The sequence below is a fragment of the Magallana gigas genome, chromosome 2 (genome assembly GCF_963853765.1).
Source record: "Magallana gigas chromosome 2, xbMagGiga1.1, whole genome shotgun sequence".
NCBI lineage: Eukaryota > Metazoa > Mollusca > Bivalvia > Ostreida > Ostreidae > Magallana > Magallana gigas.
Genome location: NC_088854.1, coordinates 43,514,897 through 43,532,311, shown reverse-complemented (window position 1 = coordinate 43,532,311; position 17,415 = coordinate 43,514,897). Strand labels below are relative to the sequence as shown.

At 30.4% G+C, this 17,415-nt stretch overlaps 1 protein-coding gene across 2 annotated transcripts; it reads right to left on the bottom strand.

Annotated features, from left to right (window-relative positions):
- Positions 1-4,173: 4,173 nt before the first annotated feature.
- On the bottom strand, positions 4,174-6,746 carry LOC105333343 (protein inturned). Of its 2 annotated transcripts, none has more exons than XM_011436278.4 (5): positions 6,598-6,746; positions 5,720-5,943; positions 4,884-5,494; positions 4,665-4,747; positions 4,174-4,581 (listed from the first exon to the last, which is right to left on the bottom strand). In XM_011436278.4, exons 2-5 carry the CDS (start codon positions 5,911-5,913, stop codon positions 4,576-4,578), a joined length of 894 nt encoding a protein of 297 aa, XP_011434580.2. In that variant the 5' UTR covers positions 5,914-5,943; positions 6,598-6,746; the 3' UTR covers positions 4,174-4,575. The 2 variants fall into 2 exon arrangements, with proteins under 2 accessions (XP_011434580.2, XP_011434572.2); XM_011436270.4 differs by having other exon boundaries at positions 4,174-4,567.
- Between the last annotated feature and the right edge of the window lie 10,669 nt (positions 6,747-17,415).

Genomic DNA, 17,415 nt, shown 5'->3' with positions numbered 1-17,415 from the left:
TCAACTTACCAAAATATTTGTTGAATAATGAGAAATATTACACTTCAGTCTAGTTTATAAAAGATTGCAATAGGCTGACAGATTTATTTGCAGAGGATTATAAACTCGTCGAATGATATTCTGCTTGTAAAGTTTTGCACATAAAACATTCTTCTAAAATCGATAAATGACAACATAAATTCTGAAATGTTTACGTTTAAAAGTAACCGTCTTCTTAAGGAAAAAATGTTTATCTTGATTTGGGTATTTTTTTCCTCAAACTTATAAAAAGGACCAAAAAAAGGACGCATTTCCTATAATAAGAGAATTTTACTTAATTATTGATCATTTAGACTATCCATAAAAGTATTTCATTTTTAAAATAACATGTACATTTAACCACCATTCATATAAACTATAGTGTAAAAGTTTGTTTGTGTATGCAGTGCAATGGCTAAAACATTCTTCTTCTTTCAGTTTAGATAATGTACTTCTAACTAACAAAGGGTCGGGTGAGCATTATGACGTAAAGACCTTATATTTGGCACTTTTATTTTTAGTTTAAAAGTATTGATTAGGATCTCTAGTCTTGTGGTGTACAGTTCCTTCTTCCTTGATATTTCCCCATTCAGAAATAGCTGACATTTATTGCTAGCTTCGAAAAAAGCAGTTTATTAGGCTGTTGGTTGAATATAGTAGAAGGAATGATAAGATCTATAAATATTTATATGCATAAAAAAATAGATCCTCAACTTGAACTTTTCCTGTGGGAACCTGAAATCGTTTATACTAATAACCTCTATGATTTTACATATACTCTGTTAATGCTTACTTAGATATACAATAAAACATATACTATATCTTTTTACTCTTTTACCACTATCACAATATTTTGGTGATTTATTTGAGGTAAAGATGACTGTTGGTGTTCATTTTTACAATTACTAGGATTCTTTATCAATATTTGGACATAAATATCCTAAAATTACTTTCTTAAACAACTGCAATTTCAAATCAAAATCAATATAGTACATAGCTTATGAAGTATTTGATACTATACATAGAATTCCACAGATCATTCTCAATACCTTACCAACGAACAGACGTAGAAAAAAGCTCAATCCTCTTATATATAAAGTAGTGTATCTCTTAAAAGTAACATGGCTGGCTTTATTGCTGACAGTATCGAGTTAGTTATTGTCCTTGAGCCTCACTTCAGCACAAACGACCTGTTTCCTCTTTTATCTTTTACAAGGTAATGATATACTGTTGTGAGATACGCGGACCAATAAATCTAATCACGAAATGGAGAATGTTTAAAGGCAGTGATATTTTTATTAAAACAAAGCCAGATGAGTGTGTACACGCTAACTTAATGAGACTACTAATATGGCGTGTAAACATGGCCACGAACGGTTGCTGTGATCTGTCGTAAGTGGCTTTTACCAAAGACAAATAGGAACGGAAGTGTCGCTTCAGAGACAAATTTTGACAATGGCTTCCACGAGTATAAGGCTGATTATCACGTTTCTGTGTCTGTTTGTAAAAGAACCAGTTCTTTGCCCTTCTCGCACTGAACTCTGTTATAAATACTCTTTTTCGATATCATAAACAATTGGGTTTATTTTCAGGATCATAATGATTTAAAAGTTAGAATGTTCGCTGCGATACTTATAAGGTTTCGACTATCAACACAGTCATATACCTGTAGATCTGTTAACTTGGTTATGATTTAAAAAATAAAAAGCTTTTAATGCGATACATTTTCCCATAAACTTTTTAATAACTTAATTCAATTTTATTAACATTTAATTCGACACAATCAGTGCGGATTAATTGAAGGATAATTGTTCTTTTGTTGTAAGCGACATGGAGTATGATCCAATTACAAAGAATAAAACTTTATAATAACATTAAACTTTTGTACTGATTTCACCTATATTTTGGATTAAGGGGGTCTTTTAATTACTTTGCCGTATGTAGGGAAGTTGTTGTAAAATCAGACCAACTCATTCTGATAGTGTTCTTGTTTAGAAATAGTTTTGTCTGTTTTCATTCGTTAAAACCTTTTGTTGGTATAAATCGTATTGCCTCCCTCAATGATTAAGCAGTTTCTGCTTGCAAAGTTTCGAATCTTCTTCCCCTCAGTTTTCAGAATAAACCTACTCATTCTAAGGATATCATATTTTGAATACTAATGGTTTTTTCTTTAATTTAAACTTTTTTCAAAACGATTTTAGAAACCTTTGATGATGAAATTCTAGATTCAAGATTTTTGAGGGGTTTTCTGAATATTGATGATAAACTAGCACAGCATAACATGGAATGCAATTACAGGCTATGTGCATTGTAGAAAAAGTATCGAAATTGTTGTTTTTAATAAAAAGAAACCCCCGATGAAAAATTTTAATGTTTTATTATCTGAAAGTGGGCCGAGGGCGGCTTATTGTTGACAACGATTGAAGGTATCCAATGAGTTTCAAAAAAAACCCTGTCGAGAGAATGGACACCGGTTTGTTGACAGAAGGAAATGGTCTTGCACAGCACAATTGCATAATAATGCAAAACGATTTTCAAACATTCAAAAGAAGTTTACTTAAGTGAAAACTCATTGGAATCTTTTTACCATTTTTGTGGGATAAAAGTCATCTGTCCGGAAAACAGGCAATAGAACAGAAAGGGTTCATGCCTTCTGAAAATATACTTCAAGTTAATAAAAAATAATATCGAATGTAATGCTGTTGTGTCACCTCAGATATATGTACAAAGTAACCAACTGTTAAATGCCAATATTATTCTCTTTCTTTAACGGGTGCCGATTAGAAGGGATCAGAGAATTGAGTTCAGAAAGGAAACCAATTCAGAAATAGAAGCTATTGTTCGTAAAACGGTAAATTTCCTGCTATAAAAATTTAAACACGAAGTGGAGATTACACGGTGATGTTTAATTGAAAGGTAAATATTGACCCGACCTACCAAAGGCTCCATGTGGTCTTTGTTCTTCGCGGCCTGCCCATTTCTGGCGTTTGTTTTGATATTCAGACGGGAATATATCGTATTGGAGGCTGCTTTTGTCCAAGTACCAGCCGATGGGGGGATCGAGTCTGACAGTGGTGCTACACCTGACATTATTGTCAATAAGTTATAATGCGATAAAATAGATTTTCCTTTCAAGTGCTTCCCGACAGCTGCTTGTGTCAGGAAAATGTTCAATGAAAAGAAAGAAAAGTGGCGAAACAAGTAGTAGATCTCAGCAAGCGTTAAAGGGCTAGTCTTGCGATAAAAAAATTTCAACATGTAAGTGAAGAATTAAAAAAAAACTTAATTTAATTAACAAGCAACTTTCGGGGACATTTTATAGCGTGACTCGAGGTGTATTTGTAAAGAAAAGAAAACTCGGTCCTTGTTAATTAAAATATTTCGTGTTAAGGATTGTGAGTTTTGCCAAAAACGAACTGATGTGGAAATATATGAATGCTTTACCGATTAATTGTAGTTTTTTCTCCTATCCTCAGTGAAAGAATTTGATCCAAATAATTCCATTCTGACCCTTCTAAACACTTTCATTTATTAATTTTCTTTTGGCTTGTGAAATAATTTCTCTGTAAGAATTTATCTTTGAAATCAGTAATACATGGTTCATAAACCTCGTTCAAGGACCGAGTAGTTTCGTTTTTTATCGTTCTTTTGGTGCTTTTCTAAATAAAAAACTTCTCTAACTTAAACGGCGCCTTTCTTGTTGAACATAACGCAAACCCTGCATCGACATGGGCACCCATTAACCGTCTATATCCAAAAAGACACACAAAAAAGCATGGTTTTGCCCCGATCCACCCAATAAATTTTCACCCGCTTCAATGATACAAATGAACCATAGCTCGGTTCACAAGAATCTTTTGTCTAAATGATTGCTTGATATGCACCCGTTTCCCTTTCACTGACAATTGCTAGACTTGAAATAAATTTTCATTGACATTTTGTATGCATTTTATGTTCTTTTGTATTACGTAAACCCAATTTTTATGGTTTATCAATTTTTTCGTAAATGTTATATACAATGCATTTTACTATCTGCCACCTGGGTATATGGGAATATAGGTCGCACGTCATGTCTAATGAGACATGAAAACAATAAACTCCTTTGTTGTACGTAAAGTTTAGTAGCACAGAACCTTGCATATGACGAACATTAGACAATCTTTGGGAAGGTTTTATTGACAATATATCAAGGTTTTTACATCTTCTTTAAACGTCCGGATCACAGAACAACGTAACTGTTGATACGCGCTTCAAGCTTGAACACAAATTGTAAAGGTTGGCGTTAAAAATGTTCATTTTCTGTGTTGTTGGTACTGTTGTCCGGTTACCTCACTTTTAACTCTTCGGCATCTGATACTAAATGTTGAGTCAATTTTTTCAAAAAGGACGAAACTTTCGGATTCACTCCGCGGGAAATAAGTTGAAGTATACTCTTTTTAATTTGTTTTCTGGCTTTCATGGTCTCTGCTGAGTCTTCCTGAAATGTTGTTGGAATAATAAGGGTGGTTGGAGAGTTCGTTTCCTCGGATGGTTTTAAGGTCCATTTCATCTATAAAATTAAATCTAACATTAGAAAAAGATATTTATTTGATGTCGTAGAATAACTTCAGGTCGAAGATAAAAAGATTGAAAGCCTCTCTGCTTACTGATTGTTTGGGTAGACGATAAATAAGTCCACCTTCAAAGAAAAGTGATGCCTCTAAGTCATCCAAACACAGAAGAATATCGCCTGTAAAGTGATAATTTACATATTAAAACATGTTCCAGAAGTTAATCTGTTTGCAAATTGGATAAATTTTCAATACATCATTAAAAATTACAGTATTAATTTCGTGTTTTAAAGAGATAGATATGAAAATATTTACCTTTCACTACACCCGCTTTTGCCGCTGGACTATCTGGTTCAACGTACTGAACGACTAATTTAGTTTCCTGTATTGAGCTATGTAGAACTCCTGCCTGTGGTTGAGCACATTGATTATAATGACACAAAGTGGCTCCAAAGAAAGCCTGAAAATGCAAGATCTCAGAGACGGGGTCTCTATGTATGGTTGGGCATTTGGCTTGTTCTTTAGGAGACACACTGACTTGTTTGAGACCTAATGAATTGTCTTGAATGTTGTTGGTTTCAAAAGAAACATTTCCATTGTTGTCTTCTCCGTTTGCAAGAATTTGAGACTGAAAGTCTATCAAACTTTCAAGGTAATTAGTATTAACAGCGGAATTGTCGTCTTGTGGTGTAATATTTTCATGTATTTCTTTCACGTTGTTTTCATACATTTCGGAATTTTTTGAATTCTGCTGTTTGCAATGACATGGACAGCGGCTATTCTGTCGTCTGCGATGATGTCGAGCACGTGCTGTGGCGGGTCTTTGCCGTCTGCTCCTCTCTACCTGGTGACTGTCTTCGTGTACGTCAACATAAAAAACCCCACCGTCCTCATTAACGAAGGATTCCCATTTCTCCTCGACTTTGCTGAAAGAGTATCAGATTAACTTTAATCACTACTCGTACAACACTTTAGGAGACAATTATAGCATACTTTAATTTAACATATATGTTTACTTTTTAGCCCCTGTGGATCTTTAATAACAGTGTCAGAAACTCGTTGAAATAAAATTTATTCTGTTCAAAGAAAGTCATCATTGATTCGTTAAACTCACAAACAATGTCATATAGAAAACCTCAGATAATGGTTACCTGTGTGACAGAATGCTTCGAATGTCATCGAAATCTTCCAAAGTATTCCTTCTCGTGCTTCTATACAAAGGAGATGTTATTCCAAACATACTTCTTCTGAGATGCATTGTTTCCGAGGAAGCTAGGGAATCTTGACTCTCACTCTCTTTCTTTGCGTCATTGTTGTCATTTGCCGTTATATAAATGTCTCTCATCTCGAGTGTTGTTTTCACTAGTTTGATAAGCTGTAAAGGACAATAGATAATATATTTCAATATAGGAGAGGCAATGATGCTTCAGTCAGAAATATTGCCTGATTTATTGACTTGGATGGTCTATGGGTTACCGATTCTATTTATTCAGCTCTATATCTTGACTGGATAACATCTTTGACGTCAGTTACTGAATGTTTCGTCCACATAAAGTGGATGATAATTGATATTTTAAATGAAACAAAGTGCATATCAAAAGGGAATCTGTGTCACCTAAGAGAATATGGACTACACGTGACTCCTTGAATCAGACATTAAGTGAATTCATGCATATTTATCATTAATAAAAAATAAATGGACCATATCATATTGAATAATAGTATCTTTTGTCTTTCTGAACACCATTGTCATTTCCGATGCTCCTTAATAGAGTAGTTTAATGGAATCTTAAACAAATACGTACAACAGCAAACACTAATAACTGACAATGTCCACCCTGTTTGTACTTTAGAACTCCAAATTTAAAATCAAGAAAGCCAAGCACCTGCAGAGGTTTCTTTTTTCTGAACATTTTTCATTTTGTAACTCAAAACCTATTCGTAATAATACAATGAACACTAGGGCTTTTCCAAACATATATTTGCAGATATGAATTATTAAATAACATAAAAGAATTTATTAACTTACCTATTATCGGTAGTTTCAGCTTCCCTGTAGTTTAATTCAAATGTGATTCAAGTTTAGAGAGCAAGCAAGAACTGACGGAAATACCATGTGTTCTGTTATACAAAATACGGAGGAGGTGCCTTTAATAAGCATTACACTTTCAATAAAACCACGTGACCTGCTTTTAGATCTTTAGAACGTATCTGTTCGGTGAATGACAGATCACGTGATTTAAATAACTAGACGGGACAGATTTTACTTTTTTAAGTCAAAATCATTGAAATAAACTCCTTGATTATACCCGTATTCAAGACATGCATTAAATTTTATTGAAGTATTGTAAAATGTCTAATTCATGACAAAATATGGATTAACTACTGCCTTTCTCGCGATTCGGTTTAAGCCTTTCATTATTAATCATATACATACCCGACCGTTTTTTTCTGCTTTAGGTGAGCTTGGAATAATATCAAAAATGTAGGCTTTAAGATTCCTGTATGGTTAACCACCTATAATATATGGTCATAAATAATGACAGACAGATATTCTTAAGAATTAGAATTTTTCCAAAATTCATTTTGAAAGCTGTAAAAGCTACAGAAGAAATGAAATAAAATTAGTATAGAGTCTTTAGATGCGGTTCATCTATATCCTTCTGACATATACTGATTTCTTCGTTAAAAATAGCATTTTATATGATCATATGCTACCTTTGAAATTGTATGTAAGCACCAAACGCTAATGAGATATAATTTGTTTTCTGATTCAATGCTACTGGTTCATCATAATCCAACAAAATCCAGATACCACGTATCATTACCTACATGCAATGGGACTAAATGACAAGATCCAAATGACATAAAAGCGTTCGCTATTTTAAGATCGGTTCTACGTCAAAAAGACATTCTATATTGAAGAAAAACTTGGAATGTTGCGACAGACTTCCTCATTAGTATATAGATCACATATGAATGGAACAGTCTATGCAAAGTAAGATGTATACATTTATGGAAAAGATCAGATATTATTATTTACATAAATGATTGATGCACGCAAATAAAAAAGTAGATAATTAAACGGCAAACAGCCATGTTAGCTAAATGAAGCAAGGCTGATATGTGCGTCAGACCTGTTTGAGTTGCAAAAATAAACGGACCCGAGGTAAAGGAATAAACTAATTGCAACTTTTATGTAAATTCTATTTACGTTGCTTCAGTTCTACTGATACATTCATGTATCTTACTTAAACAAATTCAGATGTACATGTATCATTATGCAGTAACTAGGAAAGATAAAATTAGTTCATATTTTATTTTTGCAAATTCTTCCCTGAAGGAGACATCGATTTTACAAAACAAACCTAGTTATTAAATTTCATACTCTATAAGCTATTATATTGAAGTAAGGTTATTTCAAGGTTGCAAAGTAAACGCCTAGCATATCGTTTAGAATCTAACAATTTAGTAACACATTTTTATGCAAAACGATCATTGTTGACTTTAAGTTAAAGTTCAAAACTCAAGTTAATTAATCTGAAAATATTGATATTTTTCGTAGAAACATTTTTTTTTATTTTTCTTTAATATTTGATGGACTTGATGTCGCCTTACATTTGTAAAGTAAAACAATTGCAAAACACCAATCCTTAAGAAATTTGTATTTAATTAAGGCATATTAATTACAAATGAAAAATATGACATTTGCTTTATTATTGCTTCACAGCACTCTAAAACAAAACTATTCGTTCTTGTCATTGTGCCAAAGTAGCTATTTATCTTTTTCTTAGTTAAAAAAAAAACCCCACATGCAATTGCGTAGATTGTTGCTTTAAAGTTTTCATAAACAATTTTTCTTATTTCATAATTCTTCCGTGACATATGAGATACTCACCTTAACAAAATGGTTTGAAAGGGGGAATAATTCCCGTAAGGAAAAAAAAACTTAATTGTAAATCGAATGTACATATTACTACCAGATTATAAATTCTGAATACATCTTGAATTAAAAGTTCTTGTCCCAAATGAATTAAATAATTAATAATGTTTAATAAACATAATCATTTGAATAAAATGAAATAAATCAAATACAAAATTGTTTCTCGATTTGGAATGATACCTGGTAGTTGTCCCATAAAATATTCTTACATGTATGTATTATTAAAGGCAAATTCATTTTTTTTTTCAGGTTTAATAAATTGACTTAATTAATTAATTAAAAGTTGTTACATACTCTCAAGGCAATAGCCTATCATATGACAAGAAACTAAAAAATAGACGGATGCAGAAAATGCCACATTGTCACTGAAATTATTATTTGTCAACGTGTATCTTGTTTCTCCATGTTCTTTATATTTATCTCTACTAATCTTTTGTAATTTGACTGCGGTATCTCTCTTACCACGGAAATTCTAATGTACACCCAAGCCATCTGCACGGATCCATAGGTTGGGTTTTGTCGATAAATCAAGAATGTCTTTTAATGCCGATAACTTATTACCATATTTCCTACATAAAACCATCATTTTATTTCAACCATATTTGTTCGACGGCCATAAATGTTTGAACTGTAATAGCAATTATAATCATAGCTGATATTTATCTTAAACTTTTCTGATCCATGTATAAAATTATCAAGGCAAATTTTTCTTATCAAGAAATCAAATATTTTGAATTTTGATTCAAGGACATGACATCAGAAATAATAAATATTCATTTAAATTTGTACGTCATTAGAATTTGCCCGTTTGTGGACATTTTAATATTTCTCGGCATTGTGATTAATGTTGTAAAACATGATGGTGCCAAAAAAATGTTAAAATGTCTTCACATTTCATGGTTGTTCTAAATGGTTATTTTATGCTAAAAAATAATTGTATCAATTATATTTTAGTTTTTTCCCAATATATTTCAATACAGTTCGATCACCTGAGAAATAGACCACAGAGCATTTTACAATATCTTTATCTAAAACTTGCTTTTCAAAATGTTTTGCATGTTGCTTATCAATCTTATTTTCATGCTAATAAAAACTACATTTTATGGATATTGTATTCTTGTCTGAAAAAGCAAATTTAACGCTTGGTATCATTAAATGGGTGTCATCTCCTCTCTCAATTACAAACTTTTTCTTTTCAACGATATTAAGTGTCTAAACGCATATTAGATTGCGTATAAAATTTCGTTAATACCGTTATTCCAAGACAGTTATTACGTTAAATTGTCCGTCTCAAGCTCATTGCACCGTATTCAGTTCGGAATCTAAAGCAGCATTCTAATTTTTTTCCCTACAGAATGCTCATTTTTGAAAGTTTATAAAACTTTACAAACCAGACTTCCTGTTGAAATGTAGACCAGGTTTTCAGTGTAGTTCTATAGAGAGCCGCAGATCGATCGGCGGTAGATTGAAATAGGATATTTTTTAATTACTCATTAAATGTTCAATGTATGTTTCTTCTTATATTATGCAATATCTCAGCGTGATTAAGATGTATAATTAATACAGTCGAAAAATTCTCTTAAAAGTGTGTTCCAGTATTTAACATAGTTGTATTTTACCGTTATGTCTGAAATGAAGAACTCGTTTAACTGCTGCACTGCGTCTTTTCTGTTTATTGCATGTATAGGTTGGGACGCCGATTTACAAAAGGTGTGAATAGAAAATACTTTTTATAATAGTGTCATGTTGTATATTTTTAATAAACTGGGTGGGTGTAAATACAAAATTTGTCATGTTGTAAATTTTGTATTTACACCCACCCAGTTAATTCAAAATTTACAACACGACAATAGAATGCAAAGAACAATTTTACTAGCACTAACGATATAAATGTTAAACTATAAAACATACTACATCAACATAACAGTAATAATCAGTACCTACTAGACCTTTGCTTATAGAAAACTATCGTTAAAATTCTACCGTTTTAAATTTCAATTGCTATTTCATCGGAAAATTTCTCTTATAATATTTCAATCTCTCTATATTGATATAAATATTCAAAATTTAGTAAGATAGGTGAATGTGCACCTATTGATTGACTAAGCGCAGGTTGTCTTTAACAAATTCCAAATGGCAGCATGTCATGAAGTTAACCCCTTTGAGTAAATACGTCCCATACCTTCTTTCTGACAACACTTTGACAAAATTCTTAATTGCATCAATTACTGTTGAAATATGGTTTGAAGGGTAATCAGTTTTGTTATGCGGCACTCATGTAAGATCAGTTACAAAAATAATGTTAAGAGTAAGCTAATACCGGCAACTAACCACTCGTGTTACATATTTGGAAGATAATTCATTGAAGATGAATGAGAAGTATGCATTTCTATCATATCTGTTTGCAATCACCCCAGAATTCGCCTTTCTAATTTGTTGTTGTAATTATGTAACATTAGAGGAGAAACAAGTTAAGTGTGATGAGTAGTAGACAGTACCTTTTGTCGGGCAATTAGTGGTCAGAAATAAATCAAATTGCACAATAACTTCTCTATGATACAATCTCAATCTCTCGTCTTCGAGAGCAATTAGTCACGAGATCATTCCCTTACATGGGAAAAACAGAAAATTTTCAGTTCCGCTGAAATCCGATACATTGATTTAAATATTTCGGTTCCATGACAAATCTTCGCTATGATGGCCAAGAGAGAAGGCACTGTCGGTTGTCAATGCACAAAGAGATATGAATATTATGAAGACCTTGAAGTTTGAATCAGACGAATATTTGAATTATGAAATGCAATTGTAGATTATATGATATGATTTTCAAAGTAAACGTTTGCCTTTGGAGCTTTGTTGGAACATGGAGTTAACAAACCAAATTGCTACCTTGCACCTGAGATAGAAGAATGAGAAGAAGAATTTTTGTATTATGGAGGGTGATTTTGGTTGTCTTTGATAATAATAATGATTATAATTTGGTCATTTTCAAACAACATTTTGTTCCCCTGCAAGGATAACTGCAGATTTAATTTGAAAAGAATCAAATATGCATGAAATTGGAAGTTTTGCAACACATCTTATTAAGATGTTCTAAAATTAACTTTATTAAAAAAAAATCTATATATTGACGGTTTTTTGTTTTTTTTTTCGTTGTATGTATGTCAAATCACCAAAAATATGTTCTCTCTTGACTGTGAACATAAAGTGTGTAAAATTATCAAAACAACCGTTGTCTTTTGATCAGAATATCTGTTAGATGTACCCTACCTATTTTATCTAATGATCCCGAGAAGCGATTGTATTGGTTCATTTTCGCGTAGAAAAAATTTGAAAATGATATCATAAGGATAGGATGTTCCGAGGTAGACCTCGAATCTTCATTCTTAATTTTGTCTTTTTAAAACTCATTTGAAAATTCTAATTTACTCGAAGAATGAGAAAAATATACACCTGGCTTTCATTTATCATCATATTAAAACGATTTTGTGAGTTTTAAATTTTATAAATTCCTTTATTAAGAATTGTTGGACATTCTTATCCTTTAAAACTGGATTTGAATTCCGTTATTTATACAGGTTTACATGAGCTACAACCGAAAGCAGAGAGAAGTCTTAATAATCCATACCTACAGCCTGGAAAGGTGACTCAAGAACAGATACATTTTTTTCATTTACGTTTTATTTATTGTGTTAAAATTCTGTAAATCATAAAAAAATAATTCTAGATTTAATAGAAAAGAAGTAGCAACTTAAGTCAATTAAAACGAATGCGAGATAGCACTATCGAAAGACAAATGGACAATAAAAACATATAACTCGGTTCTGCTTTGCTCGATACTAATTAAAATGAATATAAATTATCGGTACTACAATAACATATAATATCAATGTATGTGTAAAATGACCAATAGTGCAAGAATATATATATATATATATATATATATATATATATATATATATATATATATATATATATATATAATTGGGTTGTTTTATGTTTTGCATTTTGATTTTCAACTGGAGTCGTCGTTTAGTAATTGGTCTTTAATTTTTATATGCATATATTTTTAGCTATTAAATGTCTTTGAAATAAAATATTAGTTTTCTTTGACATTGTGTTTTTGTTTTCTTTTACTTGATATCTTTGTTTTCTTTGACATGGTAATTTCTTGACTCTTTCGCTAATGTTGTGACAAGAGTCATGGTGATTTAACTTCTTATGATGATTTTTTCCGATCAAAGTCATAAGATCTCAAATAAAAAATTAACTACAAAATTCATGAATATTGAATTCCACAGTTTAAGGAAGACAACCCTCATACCGCATTCTCCAATACAAACATGTTCAAATTTAAATATAGAGAATGAGAGAGAAAAAAGATAAGGTTTCCTGCAAACGCTGAAATTGTGGGACGCGTCGAATTATTTCCTGCATTATTTTGTTTGCTTTATTTCATTGCAGAGAAAGGGTTTTTCAAGTTGTTAGAAACATTTGTAGAAACTTAACAGCAACAGAAAAAAATTACCAGACAGTGATGCAGCTAAAATAGTTAACAGTGAGGCACCCTGAAAATAAATTAATTGTACCAGCTGTTGTTGCCAACTGAGTTTTAATAGAAAACACAAAATATTAAATAAACCAGGAAGAAGGGCAACTTGACGATCATTAAAGGTTCGGCATTTTGTATATAAATTTTTGTGGTATTAATAATCACACACAATTTTTTTTTGAAAAATGAGGAATTTTGTAAGAAAATACTTGGATTGAACAAATGCTCTCTATTTTGTAAGTTAAGCATGCAGATAAAATTGAAAGTAAAAGGTCTCGAAAAGTTAATTGAGTAAGTTATAAAGAAGAAATGCACATTAATATTTTGGGCATTCTAAGATTAAGTGAAATTCATTTTCAACTTCATTTAAAAGATAGCATAATCTATGACATGAACTCATGAGAAAAAAAAATGCGTCAGAATGTATCAGAATTTTGTTTAGATATTTGTGCGTATTTCTTTCCTGGTCACAAAAATTACATTTGCTTAACTTCAGAGAAGATTAACATTGTTAACCAGTAGATCATAATATATATTTCACCATGATAGAGGAGAAAATAGTCTGTGGATGTAATTATTATATATTTGTAAAAAAATCTAATTTTATCTATGGCTAAAAAAAATGAAAGAAAATTAAAGTTATATGACTGCACCATGTGCTGGCAAATCGTAATTTTCTTTTGTTGACTTCTAATAGACATGTATCTTCTTTTTATTTGATAAATCTATTTACAAATAAAAAAAATACTGACCAAAAACTTTTTTAATGTCCTTTGAATAATAAGAAGAATATTTCATTTAATCTAAGAGTATTAAAAATTCCAGCATCAATAATACCTTAGTAATGTTTCTAAACAAAAATTTTTTTTTTTTAGAAATTCTGTTCTATACAGCCGTTAAACAGATATTCTATGACTTCATTTTCTAAAATAAGATTTCTTGACATTAAGCACTTTTTTATAATATGATACATGAGTTAGAATCATAAGTAAATTTATTGTAAAATTATATTAAATCAGGTTTAAAAATTTCAGACGGTTCAAGATTTCTATAAAATAAAATGCATATTTAAAAAAAAAACATCTCTGTGAGACAACCAGACCCTATCCTATGATTTCAGAATTCTGAGGATTGATTTTTGCATTTGATGTATGTTCATACAAATTAAAAACTTCTCAAGTAAAAGATGATTATACGTTTCCTTGAATAAAAATCCAAAGTCTACCATATGAACAGCAGCCTTTTCAAATATTTTCTAAAGTTACTTTTTGGTTAAATATTGTAAAATTTGGAAATTCTAAATAGGTGAAAGTATTCTAATCATAAAATACTTTTATCCACATTATTATTGACAGATATCCCATAACACTTTAAAGGAAAACAAAACAAATTAAAACTGGATCAAAGCACAAATATGAATATATTAAAAAAAACCTCTTTCAAATTTTTAGTTGAATCTATTTATATTTGTATTTTAAAAAACAACCTTAATGTGAATTCTCATGCAATTTATTATCCTCATTAAAAATCACCGTTTGAAATTCGTCTTATTGTATGTAAAAATAGTGCATGGCGCAATATATGAAACAAAAATTAACATACATTGTAGAAGTCCAAGTAAAAATTTATTATTTGTGATTTGTTATTAATCAAACATATTTACATTTAATTCTTTCTATACTTTGACCTTTATACAAGTTTTAATGAGTGGACTCTTTTCCAATCCTTCTTGAACTTATTCAATTTACTATGTTTAAATCTACGAGTACAATAATACACCAATAATGTCTCTAAATGATAACTACCTTTTTAGTGTTTTGTTGTTCCTTACAGCCAAGAAAGGAAATTGCTAAAAGAAAACACTAACAAAACAATCCCAAAGCACCAAAGTTTGTCTTTCAAATCTGTAATTGAATCTGTTTATATTTGAGTTTATTTGAATTTTTTTTCATTATAATTCTTACTGTATGGAAAAAATGGCATATGGTGCTTTTACAATATATGTTTTTGTCCATAACTTAACATGCATTGTATAAGTCTAAGTAAAATTAATGATTTTTTACTAATCAATGTATCTGTACCTTCACATGCTTAAATCCAAATAAGGGGTATAAAAAGTATTTCCTTGCTTACCAATCCTTCTTGCATTTTTTCGATAAAATCATGTTTAAATCTACAAGTACAATAATACATCCCATTCAATATTGTCTATCAATGAAAATTACATGTACTTTTTTTTTTTTAGAATTCCGTTGTTCATTACATCTTCTTCTTTTTTTTTTCAAAAAATTACTTGACATAAAAAAAAAATCCGTCTTACTTATATTACACAAATGTTTCCTAATATGTAAATAGTACCATACCATTTTCTGGAATGAAATCATATATATGAACAGCAACATGTAAATTTATTGGCAAGAGTTGTCGGATCTTTCTGAAGACAAGACTTGCAAAGGAAAAAAAGATCAAAGCACATAATGAAAATTCAACTTTTTCTTAAAAATTTTGAGTTGAAACTGTCTATATTTAAGGTTATTCATATTATTAATACATTAAAAATAACAAATTTAAACAATGTTTAAACAGCCGATTGAAACTTACATGGGAAAAAGTTTCACGTGAATGTTCCAGGTAGGACCAAAACTTTAATATGTATAATACAGTTTGAATGAGTATCTACTTTTAGTGACTGATAGACTGTGTATCCTTGGTGAATATAGATTATTTCTACTGTTTGCAAAAAAAACAACAACAACAAATTGTAAAACTATATCCAACAATATGGGGTTAAACTTGTTCAAGAGACTACTACATGAAGTATCAAACAAAAACAAGATAGACACTTATGATAAACTATTCTTTTTTTTTGTTAACAAAATATGCAACTCTTTTTTTATAATTTATTTCCTTTTCAAAGAAACAGACAAAACAGACATTCAATCACACACACACACACACACACACACACGCACGCACGCACGCACGCACACACGCACGCACGCACGCACGCACGCACGCACACACACACACACACACACACACACACACACACACACACACACACACACACACACACACACACACACACACACACACACACACACACACACACACACACTTATGAATAAACACCGAAATGTATTATTTTGTGGTTATTTGCCTACATGGGGAAAAAAATTAAGTATAGACCAAAAAAAAAAAAAGAAGAAAAAAGTTAAAAAAAAATATTCATGATACAGTGTAATAAAAATAAGTCAGATATCAGCAGTCAAGATACCTTTCCAACTATTCCATATGTTTTCAAAATATTGTAATTTACAAAATATTGTTATTCACATGTAACTCCTAATATATGTTTGATAAAAATATTATGTGTAAACAATATATTTTTGAGAAATTTACAAAAAGGTTAAATTTTTTGATTTTTTTAAAGGTTGTGTGAAGAATAAATGCAGTATAGTTTATATTAGCCGTAGAAAATCAACAAGAATTTCTTTATTTAATTACTGTCTTCAGATTTTCTTAAATAATAACCTAACATGATGTATTTTGGTGCATAGTTTAATAGATTATGTTTAATAGATTCTGTTTTTTTGTATTTTTTGAAGGTTTTGTGAAGAATAAATGCAATATTGTTTATATTTGCTGTAGAAAATCAACAAGAATTTCTTTATTTAAATACTGTCTTCAGATTTTTTAAAAATAATAACCTAACATGATGTATTTTGGTGCATAGTTTAATAGATTATGTTTAATAGATTCTGTTTTTTTGTATTTTTTGAAGGTTTTGTGAAGAATAAATGCAATATTGTTTATATTTGCTGTAGAAAATCAACAAGAATTTCTTTATTTAAATACTGTCTTCAGATTTTTTAAAAATAATAACCTAACATGATGTATTTTGGTGCATAGTTTAATAGATTATGTTTAATAGATTATGTTTTTTGAATTTTTTGAAGGTTGTATGTTTTTTGAATTTTTTGAAGGTTGTGTGAAGAATATATATTTGCTGTAGAAAATCAACAAGAATTTCTTTTAATTACTGTCTTCAGATTTTCTTAAATAATAACCTAACATGATGTATTTTGGTGCATAGTTTAATAGATTATGAGATCATACTTCATTGTGTTAAAATTTGGCTGTTGAATTTTTGGATCGTGTGATTTGAAGCTCACTGTAGGAAAACCAACATGCCAAGGTATATATTTTGGCCTTTTTAGTAAGTTTATAGTGGTTTTAAGTGTTCAAATAAAAAAAGGTTTTGTTTGACAAAAATTTCTGATAGGCTTGGTCAACCTTAAGATGGCATGGGACACATGTCGATATTAATGCTGAAATAATAAAGTTACTTT

Bases quoted from the DNA above. Each gene is read 5' to 3' on its own strand.
- LOC105333343 (XM_011436270.4), bottom strand. From the start codon at position 5,913: ATGAGAGACATTTATATAACGGCAAATGACAACAATGACGCAAAGAAA. The intron at 5,495-5,719 runs GTAACCATTATC...ATACTCTTTCAG, and splicing joins CGAAGCATTCTGTCACACAG to CAAAGTCGAGGAGAAATGGG. The intron at 4,748-4,883 runs GTAAATATTTTC...ATCACTTTACAG, and splicing joins AAAAGCGGGTGTAGTGAAAG to GCGATATTCTTCTGTGTTTG.